The following is a 26,939-nucleotide window of genomic DNA, read 5'->3' as shown; positions in this document are numbered from 1 at the left end:
TACAAAATGTTTGCTTTCATTTAGTTTTATCTCAGAATCATGCCTCAGAGTTTTTGGTCAGAAAACGTCGTGCAAATTCCTTTATGGAAGAAAGCAAGAAGGGGAATATGGAGAGGGAATGTATTGAAGAATATTGCAATAGAGAAGAAGCCAGGGAAATTTTTGAAAATAACCCTGAAACGGTAAGAGCTCTTTGACCTATGGTGTTTTGTTTCCCCAAAATTAAAATAATCTTGGCAGAGAAATCATCCTTATTTTGTCCTAATCATGGCACACACATGCCTTGGTAACCATTTTTATCATTTGTCCTTGTGATATTGTGGTTGCCGTTGTTGAAGCAATCAGAAGTCATATTTCATTTTTCCAATTTGAAAAGAATAGTTTTTCTCTTCTTCCTACACAGTGTTTGCTGTGGACCAGATCTGGGATGCTTCACTGAGAATGTGGTTGCTAGGGTGGTTGATGGTTGGGATTTGCTGAGGTCACACTGGACACATCTTCTATAAGGGCTGTTGTGAGTCCAGAATGCCCCTTTGGTCCATGACAAATCTTTTGCAGAGCTGTTCTGCTTCTTTCAAACCAGATTATCCTTCTATGGCATTACAATAAAATGGGTTTCAGCAAACAGGTTATAATTGTGAAATATCTGAACATTGTGTTTAGTTCATACATTTTGAAAATGATGGTTTGTTACATCCATTTATTTTATAAATGCTATTTACATTAAAAAGCACAGATTAAATTTCTAATATTATTTAATAACATAAAATATAGAAAACTATGTTTTTATAACCTTATAGTCCAGCTATTAGTCATTATTTTAAACAAACCATATATATGTCTTATCAATTAATACACATTCTAATTATTTTCTTTTTTTAAAAAAACAGGATTATTTCTATCCCAAGTATTTAGGTAAGTTTATTTTTTATATAAAAATGTATTTTATGGTTTAAATGTCAACAGATTTTTTTGAAACTTAAAAACATCAACAATTTTCAGTTGTAGGAAAATTTTGGATAAAACACTCCTTGTTTTTACGGCGGCAACACTTGATAAAACCATAAGCATATCCCCTGCAATGTGATTCTGTTCATTTCTATTAAAAATGTTTAGTTAACTCCATTACTGACTTGTTAATTAATGCAATTAATTTATTATTTAATCAATACTTTATTGTCTAATTAATTCATTTTGGTTGAAATAAAACATAAAGAAGAATATCTTCTGTATAATTTTATCACCTTTGTTTGTTATGTAGAGTATCCTTGAACAGTTTTATTTTTCTATTCGCTTATCCCAGATTTTATGTAATCAAGACTATTCTTTGTCTCTCTGTTACTTTTAATATGGGCACATATTTCTTCAGTATGAACCAATGGCAATAGTTTAGCAGTTTAATAATATATTACATTATCACACTAAAATATAAGACCTCACAGCAAAGAAGGGCACAAATGATTATGCAGGGCCTTCCCAGAAACCCTTTTCTGAAAGTGTGGCAGAACATGGAGCCTTGTGTAAATTTCTGAGCTGAAATGGGCATGCTGAGGCCTAGTAGAATTGATGCTGTTCCATGCAACAACTTTGCCTTTGTTACATATTTTGAACAACAAATAGAAAGACTCACGTGATTATGAGGGGTCCTTGGTGCTCTCTGAGCTTGCTTCATTTTTTGCAGACATTTCATTACCCTAACTAGGTAATATCATCAGTGCTAGTAAGGAGTGCTGTTTGCTGTCAGTTTATATTCTGGTGTCTTGCCTGTCTGTGTGACTGGCGGCGGTCTTAGGGATTCTTTGGTTGGGCTATTTACTAATGGCTTTGTGACAGTTTCTTGATTGTGGTATTGCTTACTTGTTTGTTGGTCTGAAGGTGACCTTGGAGTTAATCTATGCTGATCTGAGTGGTGATTACTGGTGGGGAGGTGCTGGAGTCTTTTTTTCTTTTGGGCTGGTTGATTGTCTCTTTTGAATAGTCTATAGATGTTGTTAATGTCGATGTGTCTATTGATTTCTCAGAGTGCCAGGCTTCTAGAAATTACCTGGCATTTTTGGATTTCGCCTGGTCTAGGATTGTCACATTTTCCAATTGAAACTATCTTTAAATAAAAGAAGCAAGCTCAGAGAGCACCAAGGACCTCTCATTTCAACCCTGAGCTACAAATATTCTCCTTCATGTGATTATTTCTACCTTTATAATACTAAATAAATCTTATCGCTAAATAATACAAATGACAGTAAAAATAGGCCTACTCATATGACTTTATTTCCCCAAAGAATGAAGTTTTCTAGGTGCCCCCCTAAATAAAAATAATTGCAATGTTGGTTTCTTGTTTTCTCTCTCTCAATCTGTTTTCTTCAATCTTTTGTTTTTGTTTTGGGGTTAATTATTATTAGAGACATTAGCATATACAGAGTGTGAAGTATCAGGATTATAAGGAACAAGGGGTATAGAACAAATGAATAGGCATATGGTTTAAAACCTTCTAATTTATTATAGTAAAGCTAAGAAGCCACAATGAAAAAAATTGAAATTACTTCCATATATCAAATGCAAGTTATAGGTATTCTGCCATCACTTTATAATTTTTGTTGCTTTTTCTTAAGTCTACCTGAATTAGATGGTTAGAAGTGACACTCTTTTGCATCTAACCCTTATTCTTGTAAAAGCCAGATCTGCTTCAGGGTATTTGTTTAGCAAAATCATCTGCATTCATAATAAAACTAGAATATATAACATTGTGTTAATACTGGTCAAATAAAAATAAAAAAAAAGCCAGCTCAATTTTCACAGAGTATGAAAAACCTTTGAATTCCGGGGTGGCCTTGGTTTTGTTATCATTTTTTCAATTCCCTACTTTTGTCAGAAACTGTCAGAAAACTGACTGATTTGTATAATAGCATAGTAAATTTCACAGTTCATTAAATCTCAGCATCAAACTGTTCATTGTAAAGAAAAAAACTGATTAAACTCCTTTATTCATTTAAATAATGCATTTAAAAATGCACATTTCTATAACTTCATTGAGAAGATACACAGGTTAGGAAGCACTGCACCATGTAATACAGCTTGTAGTGGCTATTGCACATCAGTAAGCAGATGCTTGATGCTTTCACAGACTGTCTGGCTTTATTCAGAACTGGAATTTTCAGAATGCCATCACTGACTCCAGATTCGCCAGCTGATCTGCGGTCCTGTGTAACAGGTAAGATTTCCTACACATTTTATACTTTCTGAACTAATATGGAAACTTTTATGCAAAATAATTGCAATTAGTAGCATTGATTGCATTAATGCAGCAGCTCCCAACCTTTTTTATACTCCGCACCCCTAGAACGCTTCTGATATATTCTCACACCCCTTACAAAAGTTCAAAATAATGGCAACAAATTATACATATATACTATAATTTTGAAAACCCAAGTTTTTGCACCCTCTGGAATATGATCTTGCACCCCCTGGTTGGGAACCCCTGCATTAATGCATTTATCTAATTCCTGTAATGCAACAGTGGGAAGTATTTTTTAAAAATAAACAAATGCATGCAGAGTCTATGAAAGAAATTGGTGAGGAACAACTTGAGTGAAGTTTTTTTCTTCTTGATAAGGGTTTCTTCTTAAATGTAATGATGAAATTATTGTCTGGTTTTCCTTCAGATTACATAAGGAAATTGAAAAGATCCAAAGTACAATTTATATTTTTAATTTTCAGTAACTGTTTCTACCTTTTATGCATGAGAACAGATAAGGCGTAAAGGGGATCATTTTTAATTATCTTACCTGAGAACTGGACTGCTGCACTAAAGTTTGTGCAATCTCAGATTAAATTGTGTTCTTATTAATTCTTTCTTGATGTTTCTGTATTGTCATTAAAGACTCTGGGGATGGAATCAGTGATAGGCATGCCTGAGCATGTTATCTTGCTAAATGGTCTCTAGTGAGAATCAGTGCTCTCACTGATATTCATTTTTTTCCTCAATTGGGCTTGTGTCATAGCACAAACTATTGTGACAACAGGAAAAACAAAACAAACACAAATCTAGCAATTGATAACTAAGGCTTCCCTAGCTTAAACATTTTGTAATGAAACAAATTTGCTTGTAGCCTCAGCAGAGCAAGTGCTGCAGGTTAACACTGACTGAGTTCAGTGAGCTAAAACATGGTTTCTTTGTTTTTGGCATTATCTACAAATACATTGTGGTTCAATGTCTTCTCTGGGAAGAAGGATGTCTGAGAATTCTCTTTCATTCAGTTTTGTCACAGAGGATCCATCAGGCAAAGTAGCATGGATTTTTTTATTTTATTCATATCTGGTTCACTCACTATGACCAGTCCTGGGCAAACACCTATTCATATAATATAATTTGGCAACTTTAAGATGTGGGGATTTCAATCCCAGAAATCCCTAGCCAGCCAGCAAATCCATTCACTTCAAAGTTGCCCAGTTTGAAAACACTGATATAATGCATGTTCTAATATTTTTTTCAGTTCATTTCTTGTATAGCACTTTGTAAGAGGCTTCCTTTGATAAAAGTTTAAGATTTTAACATGGACAAAATGTTTAATTCCCTGATTTGACACCAGTCTTTAAAGACACCCACGGGCTACTTTAGTGTCACAATGCCCACTTCAAATTGCTAGTTTGATACCTAAAATCCTATTGAATTATGACCCAAAGGAACTACTATGCTTATATAATCCTGCTGAGGGAGCTCTTCTGGTGATACTATCACCAATTGAAATAGAGACATCAAGAACAGCTAACAGCATTTTCAATGGTAGCTATTTTGCCTCTGTGATTTCCTTCATGCAAAGGTTTAAACAAATTTTCTGTCAAAACTTGCTAGCGCTAGTGGAAAAAAAGAGAAACCTTTTCTGCCAGATTTTTTATTAATTTATATGGAGAACAAGAACAGATGATTTTTTGGGGTATGATTTTTTTCATTCTCAATAGAGTATTTTATTGTGATAATGCTGTAATTATATTGGAAATTTTATAAATAAATTCCAAAAATGGGCAGCATTCACTTACAAAGAGATTAGAAGTTGTTCTGCATTGCATCTGAGAACAATTTGAAAGGTCCTGCAAAAATTAAAATAGGATCTGTAGGATACAATGACTTTTATCTTCAGTCGTTGAAGTCCTTTCTTTTTAAGGATGAAAATGGAGAAACAGAATTAAAAGAGGGCTGGTTATAATATTAGCACTTTTCTGCTTCTGTAATCTTCCCTGCAGTAATACCAGACCAATGTAATCCTCTGCCTTGCAATGTGGATGGCTATGAAGAATGCAGAGATGGACAAGCCACGTTCACATGCATTTGTAAACCTGGATGGCAAGGAGATAAATGTGAAGAAGGTATTTATTTTTATTTATTTTATTAAACTTATATACCGCCCTTCTCCCGTAGGACTCAGGGCAGTTCACAAGGTTTTTTAAAACAATACAACAAATTACATAGATTAAAAACAATTAAAATGATTAAACTAACCTTGAAACTAAAAACCCCAATAACAATTAAAATACAATTAAAACCCCAGTTAATATTCTCAGTCCAGGCCAGAAAGCTCGAAGAGCCAGGTCTTCAGGTCCCGGCGGAATGAGCGAAGGTCAGGGGAAGTCCTAAGCTCTACAGGTAGCTGGTTCCAAAGGGCCGGCGCACCCACAGAGAAGGCCCTCCCCCTGGGTATTGTCCGCCGGCAATCTTTTACCGGCGGTACCCTGAGAAGACCCTCCTGTGTGGGAGCACACAGGATGAAGGGAGCTTGATGCCGGCAGCAGGTGTTCCCTCAGATATCCCGGACCCAAGCCATTTAGGGCTTTATAGGTCATCACCAGCACCACACCAGGTATGGTCACTAAACTAACTGATAACAGGGCATATCTTTTCACCATATATTTCCATGTTGAAAATGCACGTGGCAGTTCAGCATATGACAATAAGTTGTTTTCTCCCCCACTAGATATAAATGAATGTGATGACCCTATCAATAAAAATGGAGGATGTGATCAAATTTGTGTTAATTTTCATGGAAGCTACCGCTGTTACTGTGAAGATGGTTATTATATACAGCCAAATAAATTGGACTGCAAGGGTAAGGAAAAAGTCAGAAAGTATGGAAACAAAAGCTCATTTTATGTTATGAAATAAGACTAAAAGGCCAAATTGTAACAGTCATAGTGCCAGCGGCTATACAAGCAGATTTCAATGCCCCTGTTCTGAACATTAAATGGGAACATAGGAAACTGTTTCGTATCGAGTAAAACTTCCGTCATCTAGTTTAATGTTGTCAACAACAGCACTCCAGCTTTCAGACAAGATTTCTACCAGCCTATCAGTCTATATTTGGAATGCCCTCCATGCCCTATCACAAAGCCATGAGCCCTTCTAACTTCTACATCGTAAATGCCCAAACTCCATCAGTATCCATTAATACAATGGAAAACTAGTATGTTAGCATGCTGACACAGTGTTTCAGTCAATCTACTACGCTTGTTAACAAATTTGGTCTATACTTACATGAAATTGAATCAGGACCCAAGAAAGGGGAAGGGTCGCTATATGAGTTCTTGCTTTGACTTAAGATGATTTGCTTACAAAACTTCATTTTTTTCTTCACCCCATGTTAGGCCATGGATAAGGATAATTATACTTAATTAAAAGTGGAGAGGATATATACCTCCAAAAAACAAAAAAAACCTGCTTACATATAATCCTTTCCATACATGTTGGATATGCATTTTATTACTCTATGGTCCATGCTAGATGATATTAATGGAGTTTCAGAAAGCCTAGCTTAGAATGAGTGCATGAAAGAAAGCTCTCCTGGTCAATTCATGGAAAATTAAATTAGCAATAATATGGAAAATGATATAACTATCCCGAACAATTTCATGAACATTTTAGAATCAAATACTTATAGTTAGTAAAATGTCCATATCCTTTTCACTTTTGCATTGTTTGTGTTTTATATGTTCATATTTTTCATAACTGCTTGGGTAAGTTAATATTTGCAGAACTTTTCCAGCTTTATTCCATTGTATAAAATTGCAATAGAATGAAAAAGTAACAATTCCCTTTTCTGGGAAATTAATGCACATTTTATATGTATAGACAGGAATGAATGCATATTGTATCAAAACATTTGTGGGACAGCACGGTGCAAAAATACACCTGGGAAGTATGAATGTGAATGTGAAACTGGTTTCTTCTACAATTCAACTACAAAGAAATGTGAAGGTATATATATTTATTTTAAGTAGATGCCTAACAAATTCTAATTTGTTTTTATAGAGAATTCACTATAATTTTCTATAGAAATAATTGTCATTTTGATTTCATCTAAATTCCATCTTACAAAATCTACGTCAAACAAATTTGCCATGTCTAGGTTCTTGTAGAATGAAAATGTTATTTATATCTAAAATGCAAAAGTTAAAGACACTTTTTAAAATCACATGCCCACCAAATACATAGACCATAAAACATACAATGAAGCAGTGCTTTAAATTAACAATTTTAGGGAATGATGAAATTCTGAGACCAAAAATTCAATAAATTTCCTTTTCCAAGATTGGATTATTCTCTACACCTTTATTCCTGATTCTTTAGGATACTAGGAATCTACAGCCTGAGAAAGGCCAAAAGAGATCCACAGAATGGGTTGTATAAGGGGCATTCAGCCTTGAGGAAAAGCCTTAAAACCTGGCTATGCAACTGGCATGGGGTTCTGGAGAAAAAGCTGCTGGCTGGAGATGATTGGTATATTATTGGTACATTACCTACTTCTTCCCCTTCATGGATTACTGCCTTGTCGTGGCGAAGGGGCTTGCGTAATTCAATGAAGCTATGAGCTATGCTGTGCAGGGCCACCCAAGACGGACAGGTCATAGCAGAGAGTTCTGACAAAACGTGATCCACTGGAGAAGGAAATGGCAACCCACTCCAGTATCTTTGCCATGAAAACCCTATGGACAGTACCAAAAGGCAAAACGATATGACGCTGGAAGATGAGCCCCTCAGGTCGGAAGGCGTCCAATATGCTACTGGGGAAGAGCAGAGGGCTAGTACTAGTAGCGCCAGAAAGAATGAAGCGACTGGGCCAAAGCCGAAAGGACGCTCAGCTGTGGATATGTCTGGTGGTGAAAGGAAAGTCCGATGCTGTAAAGATTTTTTCTCCATAGGAACCTGGAATGTAAGATCCATGAATCAAGGCAAGCTGGACGTGGTCAAACAAGAGATGACAAAACTGAACATCGACATCTTAGGTATCAGCGAACTAAAATGGACAGGAATGGGTGAATTTAATTCAGATGACCATCAGGTATACTACTGTGGGCAAGAATCCCTCAGAAGAAATGGAGTAGCCTTCATAGTCAATAAAAGAGTAGGAGAAGCAATACTCGGATACAATCCTCAAAATGACAGAATGATCTCAGTTCGAATCCAAGGCAAACCATTCAATATCACAGTAGTCCAAGTCTATGCCCCAACCACCGGTGCTGAAGAGGATGAAATTGACCGGTTCTATGAAGCCCTACAGCACCTTATAGAACTAACACCAAAAAATGATGTCCTTATCATCATGGGGGATTGGAATGCTAAAGTAGGAAGCCAAAAGATAACCGGAATAACAGGCAAGTTTGGCCTTGGAGTACAAAATGAAGCAGGGCACAGGCTGATAGAATTTTGTCAAGAGAATACGATGGTCATAGCAAACACTCTTTTCCAACAACCCAAGAGACGGCTCTACACATGGACATCACCAGACGGTCAACACAGAAATCAGATTGACTATATGCTCTGCAGCCAAAGATGGAGAAGCTCTATACAGTCAGTAAAAACAAGACCAGGAGCTGACTGTGGCTCAGACCATGAGCTTCTTGTTGCAAAGTTTAGGCTTAAACTGAAGAAAGTAGGGAAAAGCACCAGGCCAGTCAGGTATGAATTAAATCATATCCCCGTTGAATATACAGTAGAAGTGACAAATAGATTTAAGGAATTAGATCTGATAGACAGGGTGCCTGAAGAACTATGGACAGAGGTTCGCAACATTGTACAAGAGGTAGCAACCAAAACCATCCCAAAGAAAAAGAAATGCAAGAAAGCAAAATGGCTGTCTGAGGAAGCTTTGCAAATAGCTGAGGAAAGGAGGGAAGTGAAAGGCAAGGGAGAAAAAGAAAGATACGCCCAATTGAATGCAGAATTCCAGAGAATAGCTAGAAGAGATAAGAATGCCTTCTTAAATGAACAGTGCAAAGAAATAAAAGAAAACAATAGAATAGGGAGGACTAGAGATCTGTTCAAGAAAATTGGAGAGATGAAGGGAACGTTCAATGCAAAAATGGGCATGATAAAGGACCAAAATGGCAGGGACCTAACAGAGGCAGAAGAGATTAAGAAGAGGTGGCAAAATTACACAGAAGAACTATACAAGAATGAGCTTAACGTCCCTGATAATCACAATGAGGTGGTCACTGACCTCGAGCCAGACATCCTAGAATGTGAAGTGAAGTGGGCCTTAGAAAAGCTGAGCAACAACAAAGCTAGTGGAGGTGACAGTATTCCAGCTGAGCTATTCAAAATCTTAAAAGACGATGCAGTAAAAGTGCTACACTCAATTTGCCAGCAAATTTTGAAAACTCAACAGTGGCCACAGGATTGGAAAAGATCAGTTTACATTCCAATTCCAAAGAAAGGCAGTGCCAAAGAATGTTCAAACTATCGCACCATTGCACTCATTTCTCATGCTAGTAAAGTTATGCTTAAAATCCTACAAGCTAGACTCCAGCAGTATGTGGATCGAGAACTACCAGAAGTACAGGCAGGATTTCGAAGAGGCAGAGGAACTAGAGATCAAATAGCCAACATACGCTGGATCATGGAGAAAGCTAGAGAGTTCCAGAAAAACATCTACTTCTGCTTCACTGACTATGCTAAAGCATTTGATTGTGTGGATCACAACAAACTGTGGCAAGTTCTTAAAGAGATGGGCATCTCTTTATTTGTGTCTTGAGAAACCTATATGCGGGCCAAGAAGCAACAGTGAGAACTGGACACGGAACCACTGATTGGTTCCAAATTGGGAAAGGAGTCCGGCAAGGCTGTATACTGTCGCCTTGCCTATTTAACTTATATGCAGAGCACATCATGAGAAAGGCAGGGCTAGATGAATCAAAAGTTGGAATTAAGATTGCCGGAAGAAATATCAACAACCTAAGATATGCAGATGATACCACTCTAATGGCAGAAAGTGAAGAGGAACTGAAGAGTCTCTTGTTGCGAGTGAAGAAGGAGAGTGCAAAAGTTGGGTTGAAACTAAACATTAAGAAAACCAAGATCATGGCATCCAGCCCTCTCAATTCCTGGCAAATAGATGGGGAAGAAATGGAGGTAGTGACAGATTTTATTTTCCTGGGCTCCAAGATCACTGCAGATGGGGACTGTAGTCAAGAAATTAAAAGACGCTTGCTCCTTGGGAGGAAAGCCATGGCAAATCTAGACAGCACACTAAAAAGCAGAGACATCACCCTGTCAACAAAAGTGCATATAGTCAAGGCTATGGTCTTCCCAGTTGCAATGTATGGCAGTGAAAGTTGGACCATAAGAAAGGCTGAGCGCAAAAGAATTGAGGCCTTTGAACTCTGGTGCTGGAGAAGACTCCTGCGAGTCCCTTGGACTGCAAGGCGATCAAACCGGTCAGTCCTAGAGGAGATCAACCCTGACTGCTCTTTAGAAGGCCAGATCCTGAAGCTAAAACTCAAATACTTTGGCCACCTAATGAGAAGGAAGGACTCACTGGAGAAGAGCCTAATGCTGGGAAAGATTGAGGGCAATAGAAGAAGGGGACGACAGAGAATGAGGTGGCTGGATGGAGTCACTGAAGCAGTAGGCGTGAGCTTGAATAGACTCCAGAAGATGGCAGAGGACAGGAAAGCCTGGAGGAACATTGTCCATAGGGTCGCGATGGGTCGGACACGACTTCGCAACTAACAACAACAACCTACTTCTTGGAAAACTTTAAAAAGTGAGATAGCAGCATCACCATCGGATGGAGTTTTAACTGGCTGACAAATCGCACTCAAAGAGTAGTCCTTAATAGTACTATGGTACTATGTCTACATGGAGGGAAGTAAGCAGTGGAGTACCACAAGGTTCTGTCCTAGGCCTAGTACTCTTCAACATCTTTATAAATGACCTAAATGAAGAAATAGAAGGGGAACTTATCGAATTTGCAGATGACATTAAGCTGGCAGGAATAACCAACATCTTAGATCAGGAGTCTCCAACCTGTGGTCCTGTTGGCCACCGGGCCACAGGAATGAGCTAGCAGCCTCGTTTACGCATGCACAGGAGAGCTAGCACCACTGCCAGCATCATGCGGGTGCTAGCGCCCTGTTTGCACACACACGTGGCAGCTATCAGCCCATTTGTGCATGTGTGTGGGTGCTAATGGCCCGTTTGTGCATGTGTGTGGGCGCTAGTGGCCCATTTCTGCATGTGCATTAACAGAGGGATTCAGTCAAGATCATGTGAGATACTAATACCACTCTATAAAGCATTAGTATGACCACACCTAGAATACTGCAACCAGTTTTGGTCTCCACACTATAAAAATGATGTTGAGACTCTAGAAAAAGTGCAGAGAAGAGCAACAAAGATTATAAGGGGACTGGAGGCTAAAACATATGAAGAACGGTTATAGGAACTGGGCAAGGCTAGTCTGGTGAAGAGAAGGACCAGGGGAGACAAGGTAGCAGTGCTCCAGTATTTGAGAGGCTGTCACAGAGACAAGGAGAATTAACCTATTTTCCAAAACACTTGAAGGCCAGACAAGGAATAACGTGGAAACTGATCAAGAAGATATTCAACCTGGAAATAAGGAGAAATTTCCTGACAATGAGAACAATCAACCAATGGAACAGATTGCCTTCAGATGTTGTTGGTGCTTCATCACTGGATGTTTTCAAAAAGAGACTGGACTGCCACCTGTCAGAAATGGTGTAGGGACTACTCCTTGGGCGGGGGATTAGACTAGGTGACCTACAAGGTCCCTTCCAACTTTATTCTATTCTGTTCTGTTCTGTTCTATTCTATTCTATTTTGTAAAGACACCCCATCTATTTCTTCCAAACCCTTGTTTTAGCTTGTTTTATTTTTATAATTTTAATTTTAATCCATTTTTATATTTATAAGTGCTGAACAATTGTTTTATCTTGATGTAAGCCACTTAGATATGTCTGAACTACGATATTGGCAGCAAATAAATTTGATAAATAAATAAGAAAATTTTAAAAAGTTTTAATGCTGCATTTCACATTGCTTTGTGCCTCCAAATTCTGGATTCTGTTCGGCCAGTACAACAGAGAACTCAATTTGATTCATCAAGACAATATTTTGCCCTGGGCAGCCCACATTTTGTTTCTGGAAAATTGCTTCCCAAGGCTCCCCTAGTATTCAGAATTTCCACATAGATGTACACATCTTCAATACAGCTAAATTGAACTGCTTTTTGCTATATAAAGAGAATGAATATATGTACATTCCAAACACTATACTTAAGATGTTACTGATTTTTATAAATTGTGATATACAGTAATATCATAAAACTTTGAGTATTATTGCACAATAAACATTTATTGTTATTATTTGTTACATTTCTCTATACCTTAGCAAAAATACCTTACTGCACATCAGTAATGGCATCCTACCAAACATTCAGTAAGCCTTTGTTGTTGTTGTTATTGTTGTTGTTATTGATGGTCTAAAACTAAAAACCTATTATTTATGACATCAAGTTGATCGCGTTTGGTGTAACTGGTAACTGATTATTTTAAGTCTGCAGCAGAGGAGTACCTGCATCCATTTTTTATAAGTCATGAATTCTTAGGTGCCACCCTAATGTGCATTTGTGCTATTCTTTCAATTCTTCAATTTCATATTATTTATGCATGATTCTCAAGGATTCTGCCAGTTGATTCATTTTTTTCCCATTTCCCTGCAGATATTGATGAATGTGCTGAAAACACTTGTTCCCAAATCTGTGTTAATTCTCCAGGAAGCTTCACATGCTATTGTGATGGCAAAAAAGGTTTCAAGCTTTCCAAGGATATGAGGACTTGTGAGGTGAAATATAATTAACATTTTCTTATTTTTCTTGATGCCAGGAGACAGCTAAACATCTTTTACCATCCACTTCTGCACTCTATCTGATTTATTGATTTATTCATAACTTTGTCTCTCCCTGTATTCAAAGCAGCTTATTTATATTCCTATTTTTATTACCTAGATTTATATTCTTCTTTTCCTCTAAAATTTCAAAGCAGCATCCTTTAATTATATATCCACAACAATACAACAACAGTTCTATAAAGTTAGTTGTGGGCCGAGAGAAGTCACTTGGAAAGCTTCCTTGGCTAAAGATGGACTTGAAACAGAATTCCTATATATTAATAAAATATATGTTCTTATTACTTGAAAAACCTACATGACATAGAATCAGTTTACTTGAAAGACTGCTTTTTGCCAAGAACATCTGACCACCCCACAAAATTCCTTCTAAACTTCTAAAAGATAGTTTAGATATTGTATTATCATTAACCATAATAAAATACCAACTAATTATAAAGGTTAGAGTTTATCCTGAGTCCAAATTATGTCAAAATTAGACAAGCATTAGTCATTCTACAAACAACTGGATGGCTTTAAAAAAAAGAACAATGCAAGTACAGCAAGCTTGATTTGGATTCAGGCCCTGATACTACCGTAGGAAGTAGGATCAATGAGATTTTTAGTTTCACTGCAACAAGCAGGAATAGGAGATGTTATATACATTACTATTATAATTGACAATATATGGTTAAATCTTCCTTTCTTGCTTATTTTGTCTTTTCCCTCTAAACTTGCAATTGTATTTTTGAAAACAATGAAAATATTAACTGTACAAATGGTTATATACTAATAGGCCTCAACTGTGGCAAGCAGATTTGGAGAAGAGTTTGGAAGAATAATTACCTAATGTTTCTTTTGCCTGTTATTTCTAGACTGTACCAGATTGTCTCCCTTTGAACCTTGAAAAAAATTATGAATTGCTTTATCTGGCAGAACAATTCATTGGAATCCCTGTTTTGTATTTAAGGTTTAGATTGCCAGAAGTTACAAGGTGAGTAGTTATGAGTAAGCATGCAGATAAATGCAGTTCTGTTGTTTATCATGAGTATGTAACTAGCTGTAAGCAGTTTTATCAATGCCAGTTAATATATTTTATTTTGTAACATTTTTTCTGATAAATAAAACAACAAAAAGAGCAAAACCAAACAAAAGAGAATGCATACATATGCACATAAAATAAACGAAATAAAATAAATATAACAAAGGTTGCAGTAGCTTCCTTCTTCCCCACCCCCTCCTTTTTTTTTCAATACCAGCAATGCTGCTTAAATATTTTCACACTATGTTTTGGACATCTGTCATTATTATTGACTTCTCTTTGAATCAGTTTAATTATTTTTAACACTTTATCTTTTCCTCAAAAGCCATATTCTGTGTCTTTGCTTACCTTATTATGTTATCTATATGTTTGTCTATGTAGATTTCACATTTGGGTAGATTTCTGCAGTGAATATATACCTATATACATGTATATATACATACATACATACATACATACATACATACATACATATGTCTGTATGTTAAATTGTGATAGTTTTCATTTATATTTTCTGGACACATCTAATATTTGTGATTTTAATTCAAATTTTATTTTTGGAATTTTCTGGATATTTTGATGCATTTTTGATACTTTTGCGTCTTTTTAAATAATCATTGCATGCAACAAAACTTTCCTTCTTTGTTATGGCATATAATAAATAACAACAACAACAACAACAACAAGAAAGGTCATAAAATGGGGCAAAACTCATTTAACAAAGGTTTCTCTTAGCAACAGAAATTTTGAGCTCAGTTGTGCTCATAAGTCAAGGATTTTTGTAAAAGATTTGTTTTACCAATTTTCCATCACATTGTAGCATCATGTAAATGTTACAGCTTTTTCTTTAGTTCTTCGTTATTTCACTGTTATTACAGCTTTAAAGTTTTGCACCCATTTTATCATACAGTTAATTTGTGCTGTGTACATTTCATATTTAAATAGCAATTTTTAAACACACATTAATAATTATTTTGAGTCTGTGTTTTTCAAATTTTATCTCCCTCATCTGAGATCACTTTTTATTTTTCAAGTTATTTGCAAATGCATTAACCATGAAAAATTCTCATGTTCATTAAGCAATTCTTGTTTTATCTTTAGTCAGTTTTTTAAGTCCAGATGTATCATACTGGCGTACATGCAGGGCTTTTTTTCTCATAGAACGCTCAGAACGGAGTTCTTGCACCTTTTTTGGATGGAACCTTGTAGGGTAGGCAAGGCGGGTTGTATGACATGTGTGAGTTCCAGCACCTTTTTCTTTTACAAAAAAAGCACTGCGTACATGTAACAACATTCTTAATGTATATATCCAGTCTTCCTGCTGCATCCTTTTTAGGCTTGCTTTTTCTCAACTCAGATTTTCTGCAGAATTTGACTTCCGGACTTATGATAAGGAGGGTGTAATACTGTATGCTGAAACCACAAACAGTACAGCCTGGTTTCTACTTGCTTTGCGTGAAGGAAAGATTGAAATTCAATTTAAAAACGAGCTTGGGATGAAAGTAACAAGTGGTGGTAAAGCTATTAATGATGGCTTGTGGCACATGGTAAGTCTTTTTCAGCAAATGAGAGCTTGAAAACAGAGTCACTATTGTGAATTGAGAAGCCATATGAATAATCTAAACATACAGAAAAGCAGCTTTATGAAATAAGCCTTTTTTAATGTAATGCGCTTGTAGTATAAATCTGTCACTTTCTTTAAATGAAATAATGTCATGTATTTTATAATTCTTTAAACCATAGGTCCAGACTTCCATCAGGATTTTAAATCCAGAACTTAAAAATTATTAAGACATTGATTGTTCATTCTTAGAATTATTTTAGCATTTACAGTAGAAGCAAAGGTTTCAGTTGCTTGAAAAGATTTCTTTGAGAGTAAATAACACTGCGGGATAGAAAGGTGTTATATTATACCTTTATATTATATTCTGAAGTGATTAACGATTGTCAGACTGGATGGACACGTTGCATTCTGTTCTGTAGATGTAAAGGTTATGTACAAGAGCTAAATACCACAATATACATACAGTATTATCTAACATATTTTTCAGAATGTGAATTAATAACCTACCTATTGAGAATAATTAGAAAGTCATTGTTATCAATGCCCAAGTCAATATAAATGCGTATTGAAAGTTTGAGGGTTGATTTTTTTAAAAAAAATTGTGGATTATATCCATTCAAACATCAGCAGTTCTTTTGTAATAACATCTGCAGTTACTGTGCACAAGAGTATGGCCACAGGATATTATGGTTATATAATCAAGATATTTTGCTATAGCTTTTGGCTTAGTATCTTGATAGTAAAAGTAGAGGGCCCTCTGTACCAGATCATTCTATTCCATGCCAGTTCCCAATTTCAGCACTTTTTCCCCCAAGTAATGCTTTTCTTTATTTATTGGCCAAGACAGTCATTGAACTAACAAGTCTTTAACAGGATAACACTGTCTAGTGCATTTCAGATCATCAGCTATCAAAACAATAAAACTTAATCAGCCAGCACTGGCTAGATTTATCTTAGGGTGCTAACTATCACCTTCCTCCATCATCAGCCTTCCACTTGCTAGAGTTCCCCTAGGTTTTATCTCCCTTGGCCTGCTTAGAAGACCGTCCCCAACTCTTTTTGTCTTCTATAGTGAATTAAACTAATTCAAACTATCTGGTTATATTTATCAGTGTACTAAAACAAAGTATGTATTGGGGGTTCTGGATACATGAAAGGATGCTAAGGGCCCATCGGGTTTCACAAACTATATTGTGCCTTTGCATTGTAAACTGGCTAGTGGGTTTTTAGCAAATGTTGCCCTAATTATGTGAATCCCTTCAACCAAATCAGGATCTTATTGCACCACATCATTGTTGCTGGATTGGAACAGATTCTCGGCATTTATATACTTCTGATAACTTTTTTTGTATTTAGATCTCTGTGGAAGAACTAGAGCATAGCATCAGTGTGAAAATAGCGAAAGAAGCAGTGATGAACATCAATAACCCAAGACCTCTTTTCAAGCTTTCCAATGGCTTTTTGGACACAAAAGTGTATATTGCAGGACTCCCTCGCAGAATGGACAACAGTCTCATTAAATTGGTAATTTTTGTAGCATTTGCTGGGGTATCATATTACAGTAAATTTAGGTATAGCAATTAATATTTAGAACTTTTTTTCTTTTAAAACTCGTTCTTATAGAAATATTATGTGTATATTGTATAATAACAAGTTTAGAGACTTATTTTTAGAAAACAGAATGTAATGCTAATCTACACCTACCATTTTTAAGAGTTTTGTTAATCTAATATTCTAAGAATTGATTATAATTTATTGAATTCTTACCAGCATAACTCTTTAACTTGAGAATCCAGGAAATCACAGCTCCAACACTTCTAAAGAACCCAGGACTATGAAAGGCTGAGAAAAGGCAATAAATGTGGTGAAATGCACACACTTACACACATATACTATATTAGATATACACACCTATTTGAGAGTCAGTTGCCTTCTAGGTTCACATGACATCTGTAGAATGAGTATATCCACAACCAGGATCACAGTTCAAACAATGATGAAAAAAACATAAGTTTTTTTTTCCTCCAACATATTGTTTCATAACTTTCAGTGCACAGGTGTTGTCTATTATTCCATGCATTAACAGGAGTGAAGTGATCTGTCCCGAAGGAGTAAAATTTGAAGAAGTATCCCATTAAGTGCTACAGCTTCAAAAAGGGTTGCTTTAATTTTTTTTTTTACTAACACTTATACTGAAAGTACTGATGCATTTTCATGAGCTAGAGTAGCATTTGTCCTGCAGTAATTTGGAAATAAATTATAGCTGGAAGAAGGAGCTTCAGTTTTAAGCATTCAATGAGATAGTTGTAAAAAGACAATAAGGATGTTTGCTATTAGAAAAAAAGAAAAAAACTATGTCTTTTTACAAAGACAGTCTACCAGGCAAAGTGCTGTTCCAGAGAAAAAATATATATGTGCTTCCTACTTCGTAAAGGGCAGAGTTGCTAATAGCAGAATGAAATGGCAGAGAAGATTAATAACAGTTTAATCATGCCTGAAGTAACAGTGTAAACATAAATAACCTTGATTGTACTACTTATGAGATTCCATTATTGCTACTTTTAAAATGTAGGCATATTAAAAATTCAAGATTATCTACTGAGTTATCTGCTTTACAACATTTTTAATCTAAAGATTGTTTTCATTTTTTTTCACACAGAAAATTGGGCATTTGCAAGTTCTACAAAAGATTGAAAAATGCTATGCACATAAATTTCAACTGATCACTAGTTGGCTGTTTGCCTGACATGTAGAAATCACATCCAGCTTTCAGCAAAAAGAGATGCTTGATCCCAGCTGCCAGTTATGCTTGCAAGTGTTACACTGAAAGTAATTCTTTATGTCCCCTCCTACAGCGGCCTTGGAGTCCAGTCATGTATTTTCATATTCCAAATTTTTGTGTGAGTCAGTTGTTCCTCAATGAACAAATGGTGTACATGGAAAATATTGAAATACAGCTTTATGGAATCCTAAACCAGGAAAATAATTGACCCTTCTGAGAATTATATCCCCAAAGATTAGCATAAAACCTGATCTGCAAAAGAGATTGTAATTTTAGCTTATCGGAACTTTAAGCATATACTGACAGCTGTTGTCACCTAGGAGCTAAAATATGACTTAGTAAGTCATACTTCAAACTATATTTCCATATTGGTCACATTATTTGAGGTCATAAAAACAACTAAATATCAGTGTTCCATTATATGAAGATAGAAATACATTTGGCTATGGAAAGCTTTTTAACACTGCTTTGAGTTAGTGTTGCACTATTTAATAAATTAATGAGTTGGATTAAATCAATGAAAAATCTGTGAAAACAATTTAAAATGTTAGCAGCTAGCGCACAGACTATTTATAATATGCATTTATTTATTTTATTTTATATATATATATATATATATATATATATATATATATATATATATATATATATATATATATATATATATATATATATATATATATATATATATGTATAGTTTTATTTTATATATATATATGTATAGTTACTATAAAAAGGCAGTGCATAACATCTGAAAGAAATGCTTCAAAACTCTGAAAGCACAACACAGTTCTATAACAAATGTTTTAAATATCCCTGATAGATAATTTGACAAACAGGCACACTAACCTTTTATCACAAAACTGGCTAGCAGAGAAAGGCTAAATTTCCCTGTTTTTTCTTTGCCTACCTTGCATAATTTTCTGATACAAATAGTTCCTTGTTTATCATCCACTTGTTCAATAACCAAAGTTATGATGGGGCTGAACAAAGGGATCTTAATTACAGATTCTTGTACTTGCAGCTATTTTAGCATCTCTGCCAACACATGATTGCCATTTGGGTGCTTAGCAACCAGCTCGCAATTATGGCATTGCAACATCCTGAAATCACATGATCACCATTTGTGACTTTCATTGCCGGCTTGTGACATGCAAAGTCACTAGGAAAGCAGGCAGAAGGTCACAAATGGCAATCATGTGACAGGGACACTGCGGGATTTGCCTGATGACAGCAATTGGAACTGCAAACCTTCCATTGTAAATCAGTGTGATCATATGATGTCACTCCTTATGATCATTTAGCTTGATGGAGTACCAATCCCAATTACCATTTGGTAAGTGAGAACTACCTGTGTCTACAAAGGAAAAGACTTTCTTTCCTGAAACTAGCATGGTTTTCTGCGAAGCTAGTTAAGAGATGGATTTATTCTTCCCAAGTAACTACTCCTCCAACTTGTTATTTTTTGTAGCTAATGAATACAAATTATCTTTTGGAAATTTGTGAAATGATGAACTAAGAGAGTATGATTTGAAGAGAAAGAAATAGATGCTAGCATAGATATTTAAGTAGATTCCCAGTATGGCATCTCTACTCTAAACTGGTGTCATGTTGTGTATATTTATACCTATCTTGTCAGTATTGTAAAAGTACAAATGGTATCAACAAATTCAATGCAAATTCCAGCCTTGGATGATATTCCTGGAATAACATAATGAGTTCTATAATTTTTTTTTTACAGATTAACCCCCGTTTAGATGGGTGTATTCGGGGCTGGAACTTGTTAAATCAAGGAACCTCTGGTGTAAAAGAGTTGATTCAAGAGAAGCAAAGCAAACATTGTTTAATAAATGTTGGAAAGGGATCTTACTACCCTGGCACTGGCATGGCAAAGTTTCACATTAGCTACAGTAAGCTTGCTTGTTTAACAAAGTTTCTAATCATAAACTCTGAATAGTATTGTTGCATGTGTGTGTGTGTTTGTGTGTGTATAATCATAATCATAAAACTGTTAAATATACAATATGGCAAAACATCTCTCCCAAAATAAGCCTGATGAAGAGGGTTGTTTTTGCTTTCTTCTTCAATGTTAATAGGGAAGATACAATTTACATTTACCAGACACTTTTTCTTGTCCTCACTCCCCTAGGTTTATTAACTGATTGTTTGACTTATTATGTGCCACTGTTGACTCTCAGCAACCACATAGACCTTTTCTAGGATCCTTAGCTTTGTGACTGATAGGAATCTATAACATGCCTTCTCCATTCAGATGTGCAAGATGGGCAGATTCTGTTTGGAGCAGAAAGTCCCCCAAATAGCCAGAAGCCATCATAAACTTCATAGGTGACAGCACTTTGAATTTTACCAGGAGACCTATAAGTAACGTATGTCTAGAGGAGACCTATATAATGACCAAAAAAGTGATTTTAGTTTGTTGAATTGATTTTCTTTTGAACTTCAACATTTTGTTTATGAATATTCTTCAAAGGGAGATCGAAACAGTAATCCAAACAGAAGATGCTGAGGTTGTAAGCTATTGTACTGGAAATATCTGGGCCCAAGAATGACAATAACTGGAGTTATTTTTTGGCAAGACTTCAGAAGTGGTTTGCCTATTTCCTAGAGTTGAGAGAGAGTGACTGGCCCAAGGTCACCCAGTTAGTTTCACAGCTGACTGGGATTAGAACTCCTGGATTCCCAGTTTTTAGCTTGGTACCTTAATTACTACACCAAACTGCCTGTACCTAAATATGGAGTCTTGCCTACAAGGCAGGTGTTTCTGCTCAAATATCCTTGTAGATCTTAGCAGAAGTATTTCAAAGCTATAGCCCTAAAATGTTGTCATGATCTATCTATCCAGGTTCTTGGGTGAAAGTTGTTTATGATGAAGCACCTCTTTTCTGCAAATATTGCAAAGATACGTGCTGGAAAATAACAGAAATATTTCAAGATTTATACTGAGTCTGCTTATCAGTTTGAGGCAGGATAGAGAAATACATAAGGTGGCACTTCTCAAAAAAAATCTTACAAGTAGCATTACATACATTTTTTTAAAAAAAATGTGTTTCAGGAAAGAGTAAAATAATCTGTTTCAAAACATTTTTGGTATGTGGGAAAGTTGAAAATAAATGATTATTTTGTTACTGGCTAATACAGTCTTTTCTCTTGCTTTCTGATTTATTTTAAAATAAAACAGATAACGTTTCAAGCAACACAGATGATTGGTTAATAAATGTGATAATGGCTATCCGTCCATCCACAGGCATTGGAGTAATGCTTGCCTTGGTTTCAGGTGAAACAGTTCCTCTTGCTTTGTCTATTGTGGATTCCAGCTTAACAAATGCACAGGTATTTTTTTCTCCCACTATATGCATTCCAAGGCATAGGGGAAAAATAACTAGGAAACTTTTTAGTTCCTTTGCCATGAGAATGTGATGCAACTAAGATTCAGTAGACTTTTCCCTAGCTTAAGCCAGATAAGGAATTGAGAGGCAATTATGTTTAGACATCTGTATAATTAGTTTGATTTTGACAAGCAAAAATTAATATTTTTCACCAACCATAGGGAGACTGAGATAAATGCCTCATTCCCCCCCCCTAGTCACATCATTCCTTGTTTGAAATAAATCTATGGATCTCTATAAAAAAATCTTTTTCTGATTTATGACTTTACTGTGCAGAATTTTCATGAAAAGATAATTAAAAGAAGCAGTGACTTCAGGATGGAGGTCAAAAAAGTTAAGGTGGCAGTTTCAGCAGCCCAATTTGAAGTCCTGGTATTTATTTATTTATGTATCATATTTATACGGCTGTCCATCTTGTAAAATGTGACTGCATGCATGCATGCAACAAATTGGACAGGGCTTTGATCATTCTGCCATCCTGATTTTTTTTGATAAGACAAAACCCTGAATGCTTCTGATTAAAAGTAAGCCATCTGCTGTAATATGATATATATTTCTGGAAACGTGGTTCTTCATGTCAGAAATGATTTTGTTTACATTTAGAAAATAGTTTGAAAAATGTTGGTGGTAAACATTAAAGCAAGCACATCAGGGCTGCAAAAATGCTAAATTTGTATTTAATTATTTCTTATGATTTATTGAAATGTTACTAAGAAATATAAGTTGATTTATTCAATTATGAATCTTACATTCACTGAATTATCACTAGTATTTAAATATTCATATTTTTAGTATTTGTTCTTGTCACTTAACTGAAATACATTTACTATATGTTTGGTAAGCTATTGCATTCATTATATAGGCTTTTTAAGCTGTTCTGGGAATGGAAAAATGAAATATAAACTGAAATTGATTACTCCCTCTTGTTTTGCTTCTGAATCTCAGGAAATCATTGTATCCATTCGGAATGTCATTGTTGCTCACTTAGAGTCAAGAAATTTGTGTACCTCAAAAAGAGTGCTACTCAGACTCAGGATAAGTAGACAGCAGCTTGAACTTACAGCTGATTCACATTCAGTTATCACCTATTCAGGACAACATCTCTCTGTCCTTGAACAAGCACTCAATGAATCTGTTGATACCTACCTAGGGGGCATTCCTGGTAAGTCTTGTTTTTATTGACTTTCAGTAAATGCTTATAGGATTAAGTCTCCTAGAAGAATCCACTCCAACAGTCACCAACTGTAGTGGGCTGACTTTCCATGAAATTCTGAAAAATACATAAAATATCAGCCTTGAAATGAGGAAATTTCAGTTTTTCACCTGCACAATAAAGGTATTTAATTGTGTGCATAGGTCAGCTTAGCCCTGATAAAATCAATTAAGAAGTCCTTCAATATAGTAGACTGAGTTGATTCAGCATAAGGCATAGATTTCACACTTAGTGTTTAATGCAACACCTAGTGGTTCTTATTAAAAGAAATTATTCCTTACACAAAGTTTAATCATTTGTATCAGTGGAAAAATGAGCTATAAAACATTATCAGAGGGGGGAGAGGGAAGCTGCACTAACACATTCACATTTTCGGCTTTCCACAATACATCAAGATGGTTCCGCCCCAGGCACTTAATGGACCCTGAGAAGTTCCAGGCAGCGCTGGGGTCCCCACCTGCCTCCTTTGCTCACAGCTTGGTTGATGCCTTAGTGGAAGCCTGGGAAAAGGCTGCCACGGATGCACTTGACCGAGTTGTTCCCTTGCGGCCCCTGACTCAGTGCAGATCCCAGTGCACTACATGGTTTTCCGCGGAGCTCCGGGAGATGAAGCGTCGGAGACGGGGCCTAGGGAGCTGTTGGAGATCCACCTGATCTGAATCCGACCGATCGCGACTAAGATCCTTTACTAGGTCTTATCTCGTGGCAATGAGGATGGCGAGGTCTAATTACTTCTCTACCCTCATTGCGTCCGCAGATAATCGCCCGGCCGCCCTGTTTAGGGTAACTCGCTCCCTCCTTAATCAGGAGGTGAGGGAGGATCCCTTACAGGGTCGTGCCGAGGAGTTTAGCCAACATCTGTCGGACAAAATCGCTCGGATTCGGACCGGTTTGGACTCCGACTGGGCAGAGTCTGACGATCAGGACATGGGTGGTCTTGTCGATGTTATCTGGGAGGAGTTCGACCGTGTGACTCCAAAGGAAGTGGACAGAATTATGAGGAAGCTGAGCTCCACCACTTGTTTATTGGATCCGTGCCCTTCATGGCTGGTTTATTCGGCTCAGGAGGGAACACGAGGCTGGCTCCAGGCGGTGATATCTGCTTCCTTGAGTGAAGGTTGTTTCCCCTCCGTCTTGAAGGAAGCGGTGGTGAGACCTCTCCTCAAGAAACCTACCTTGGACCCAGCTGTATTAAACAACTTTCGTCCGGTCTCCAACCTTCGCTTTCTTGCTAAGGTTGTTGAGAGTGTGGTGGCGCATCAGCTCCCTTCGGTCCTGGAGGAAACTGACTATCTGGACCCGTACCAATCGGGTTTCAGGCCCGGGCACAGCACGGAGACGGCATTGGTCGCCCTGGTGAATGATCTCTGGAGGGCTCGGGACAGAGGTTGTTCCTCTGTCCTAGTCCTATTAGACCTCTCAGCAGCTTTTGATACCATCAACCATGGTATCTTGCTGCAGCATCTCAGAGGATTGGGAGTGGGAGGCACGGTTCTTCAGTGGTTCTCCTCCTACCTCCTGGGACGTTCGCAGTCGGTGTTGGCAGGGGGACAGAGATCGACCTCGAGGCCTCTCGTTTGTGGAGTTCCTCAGGGGTCGGTCCTCTCGCCTCTCCTGTTCAACATCTATATGAAACCTCTGGGTGAGATCATTCGTGGCTTTGGAGTTGGGTATCATCAGTATGCTGATGATACCCAGCTTTTCATTTCAACCCCAAACCACCCCAGTGATGCCCTCGACGTGATGTCCCGTTGCCTGGAGGCGGTCCGGGTCTGGATGGGGAGGAACAGGCTTCAGCTCAACCCTGACGGAGTGGCTGTACGTGCCAGCATCTCAGGAAACTCAGATCATTCCATCTCTCACTATGGGAGGTGAGTTATTACCTCCCATAGATAGAGCTCGCAACTTGGGAGTTCTCCTAGATTCACAGCTTTCTTTAGAAGATCATATATTAACTGTGACTAGGGGAGCCTTCGCCCAGTTGCGCCTGGTGCGCCAGTTACGGACCTATCTAGACCGTGATGCCTTGCGTACAGTCACTCATGCGCTCGTGACCTCTCGGTTAGACTACTGCAACGCTCTCTACATGGGGCTGCCCTTGAGGACCACTCGGAGGCTCCAACTGGTGCAGAATGCAGCCGCGCAAGTTGTGTTGGTGGTCTCCTGATACTCCCATACTCCCGTGAGCTGCATTGGCTTCCGGTTGCCTTCCGGGTGAGATTCAAGGTACTGGTTATGACCTACAAAGCCCTACATGGCATGGGTCCGGAGTACCTTAGGGAGCACCTGCGACCAGCATCAACTTCCCTCCGCCCAGTGCGCTCCCACAGAGAGGGCCTCCTCAGGGTGCCGCCATTCGGAGAATGCCATCTGGTGACCCCCAGGGGGAGGGCGTTTTCTGTGGGTGTGCCTGACCTGTGGAACCGTTTACCGGTTGAGCTCCGGATGGCTCCCGACCTTCGCTCCTTCCGACGTGACCTAAAAACCTATTTGTTTGTACAAGCCGGCCTGGTCTGATGGGTTTTGTTTTAATTATTGTTTTAATGTAATTTATTTCTGCATTTGGGCACTAGGGTTTAATTTGTTTTTAATTTCTGTATTTTGGGTATTTTGATATTTATGTCCCTGTTCACCGCCCTGAGTCCTTCGGGAGAAGGGCGGTATACAAATCAAATAAACAAACAAACAAATTTGTACTGGATTCATCTAAAGAGAAGAGCCTATTTGATTTCTTAGGTCGAAATTCTAAACTATCTAAGAAACATATCCATCTACAGCATAATCTCCTCTCTACATACTATCTCTGATTTATAAGTAGGAATCATTAGTAACAATTCTATGCTCTCTGCCAAACCACTAAGTATATTACCAATACTATTAACTGTGAGACTTATAGAAATATAGATTCCCTATTGCTGAGGTAATACTGTGATGGGACGCAAAAAATCAGTTTGACATCAGTTTAATTACTGCGACTATAATTGTACTAAAATGATGTCAAAATTCTTTCAGAAAAACTGGATTGACTCATATCAAATACAATTTTTCTTTTAAACATTTTTATCCTAACTGTTTTTTGACTGCATGAATTTGTATTAACTATCTTCTGTTTTATTCAGATGTTCCGGTTGAGGCAACTCCAGTCACAATTTTTTACAATGGCTGCATGGAGGTGAAAATAAATGATAAGGAGTTGGATTTGGATGAAGCCATTTCCAAACAGAATGACATTAGATCCCATTCATGCCCACTACTGTTGCAACCAAGGCCTGAAGTCATGGATTCCCTTTTTGATTTTTAAAGTCTACAGGAAAACCCTGATTGTTCTTCACAAAATGGATTGAACTGTAAATGCTCTTTTATTACCGATAATCTATTTTCTGAACATGTACATCTTAAAGATATCTCCAACATGAATGGACAGAACCAAGGTTAACTTCCCATCAGGATAGTATTGCTGATGTCATTTCAATATTTTTAGTTTTATAGTTAACATATTTTGTATTTTACATGTGTTTTGGGAAAATAAAAAAAGCTGAAAACGTCTACTTGCACTTAATTTATGTATTCTGGTTATTAAAATAGGGTATTTCATTTTTTCCCAAATAACAATGTTAAAATCCTTTGATCATTTGAAAAGGATAGGATAGGATATAAACTCTTGATCAACATCCATTTACTTAATCTTGCAATAATGTTTCAAGGGTAAGAGTCAAACTGACAAAAGAACAAAGCATTTGTGAGAAAATTCAAACAAATA

The 26,939-nt window shown here is 37.0% G+C and overlaps 1 protein-coding gene across 1 annotated transcript in view; it reads left to right on the top strand.

Annotated features, from left to right (window-relative positions):
- The window catches only part of PROS1 (protein S), a 62,914-nt gene extending 36,208 nt beyond the window's left edge, over positions 1 to 26,706 (top strand). Inside the window, exons 4-17 of the mRNA XM_081326927.1 lie at positions 25 to 182; positions 891 to 915; positions 3,122 to 3,208; positions 5,239 to 5,361; positions 5,967 to 6,098; positions 7,118 to 7,243; positions 13,008 to 13,129; positions 14,047 to 14,165; positions 15,571 to 15,760; positions 17,134 to 17,301; positions 20,301 to 20,469; positions 21,759 to 21,910; positions 22,912 to 23,128; positions 26,299 to 26,706. Of these exons, the coding sequence (XP_081183053.1) occupies positions 25 to 182; positions 891 to 915; positions 3,122 to 3,208; positions 5,239 to 5,361; positions 5,967 to 6,098; positions 7,118 to 7,243; positions 13,008 to 13,129; positions 14,047 to 14,165; positions 15,571 to 15,760; positions 17,134 to 17,301; positions 20,301 to 20,469; positions 21,759 to 21,910; positions 22,912 to 23,128; positions 26,299 to 26,480 (1,970 nt within the window). The 3' untranslated portion in view covers positions 26,481 to 26,706. The remainder of the gene's footprint in view (positions 1 to 24; positions 183 to 890; positions 916 to 3,121; positions 3,209 to 5,238; positions 5,362 to 5,966; positions 6,099 to 7,117; positions 7,244 to 13,007; positions 13,130 to 14,046; positions 14,166 to 15,570; positions 15,761 to 17,133; positions 17,302 to 20,300; positions 20,470 to 21,758; positions 21,911 to 22,911; positions 23,129 to 26,298) is intronic.
- The last annotated feature ends 233 nt before the right edge of the window (positions 26,707 to 26,939 follow it).

The sequence above is a fragment of the Vipera berus genome, assembly GCF_964194415.1.
Source record: "Vipera berus genome assembly, chromosome: 4".
NCBI lineage: Eukaryota > Metazoa > Chordata > Lepidosauria > Squamata > Viperidae > Vipera > Vipera berus.
The sequence above is the reverse complement of the archived record's forward strand: the minus strand, read 5'-3'. Positions and strand labels throughout refer to the sequence as shown.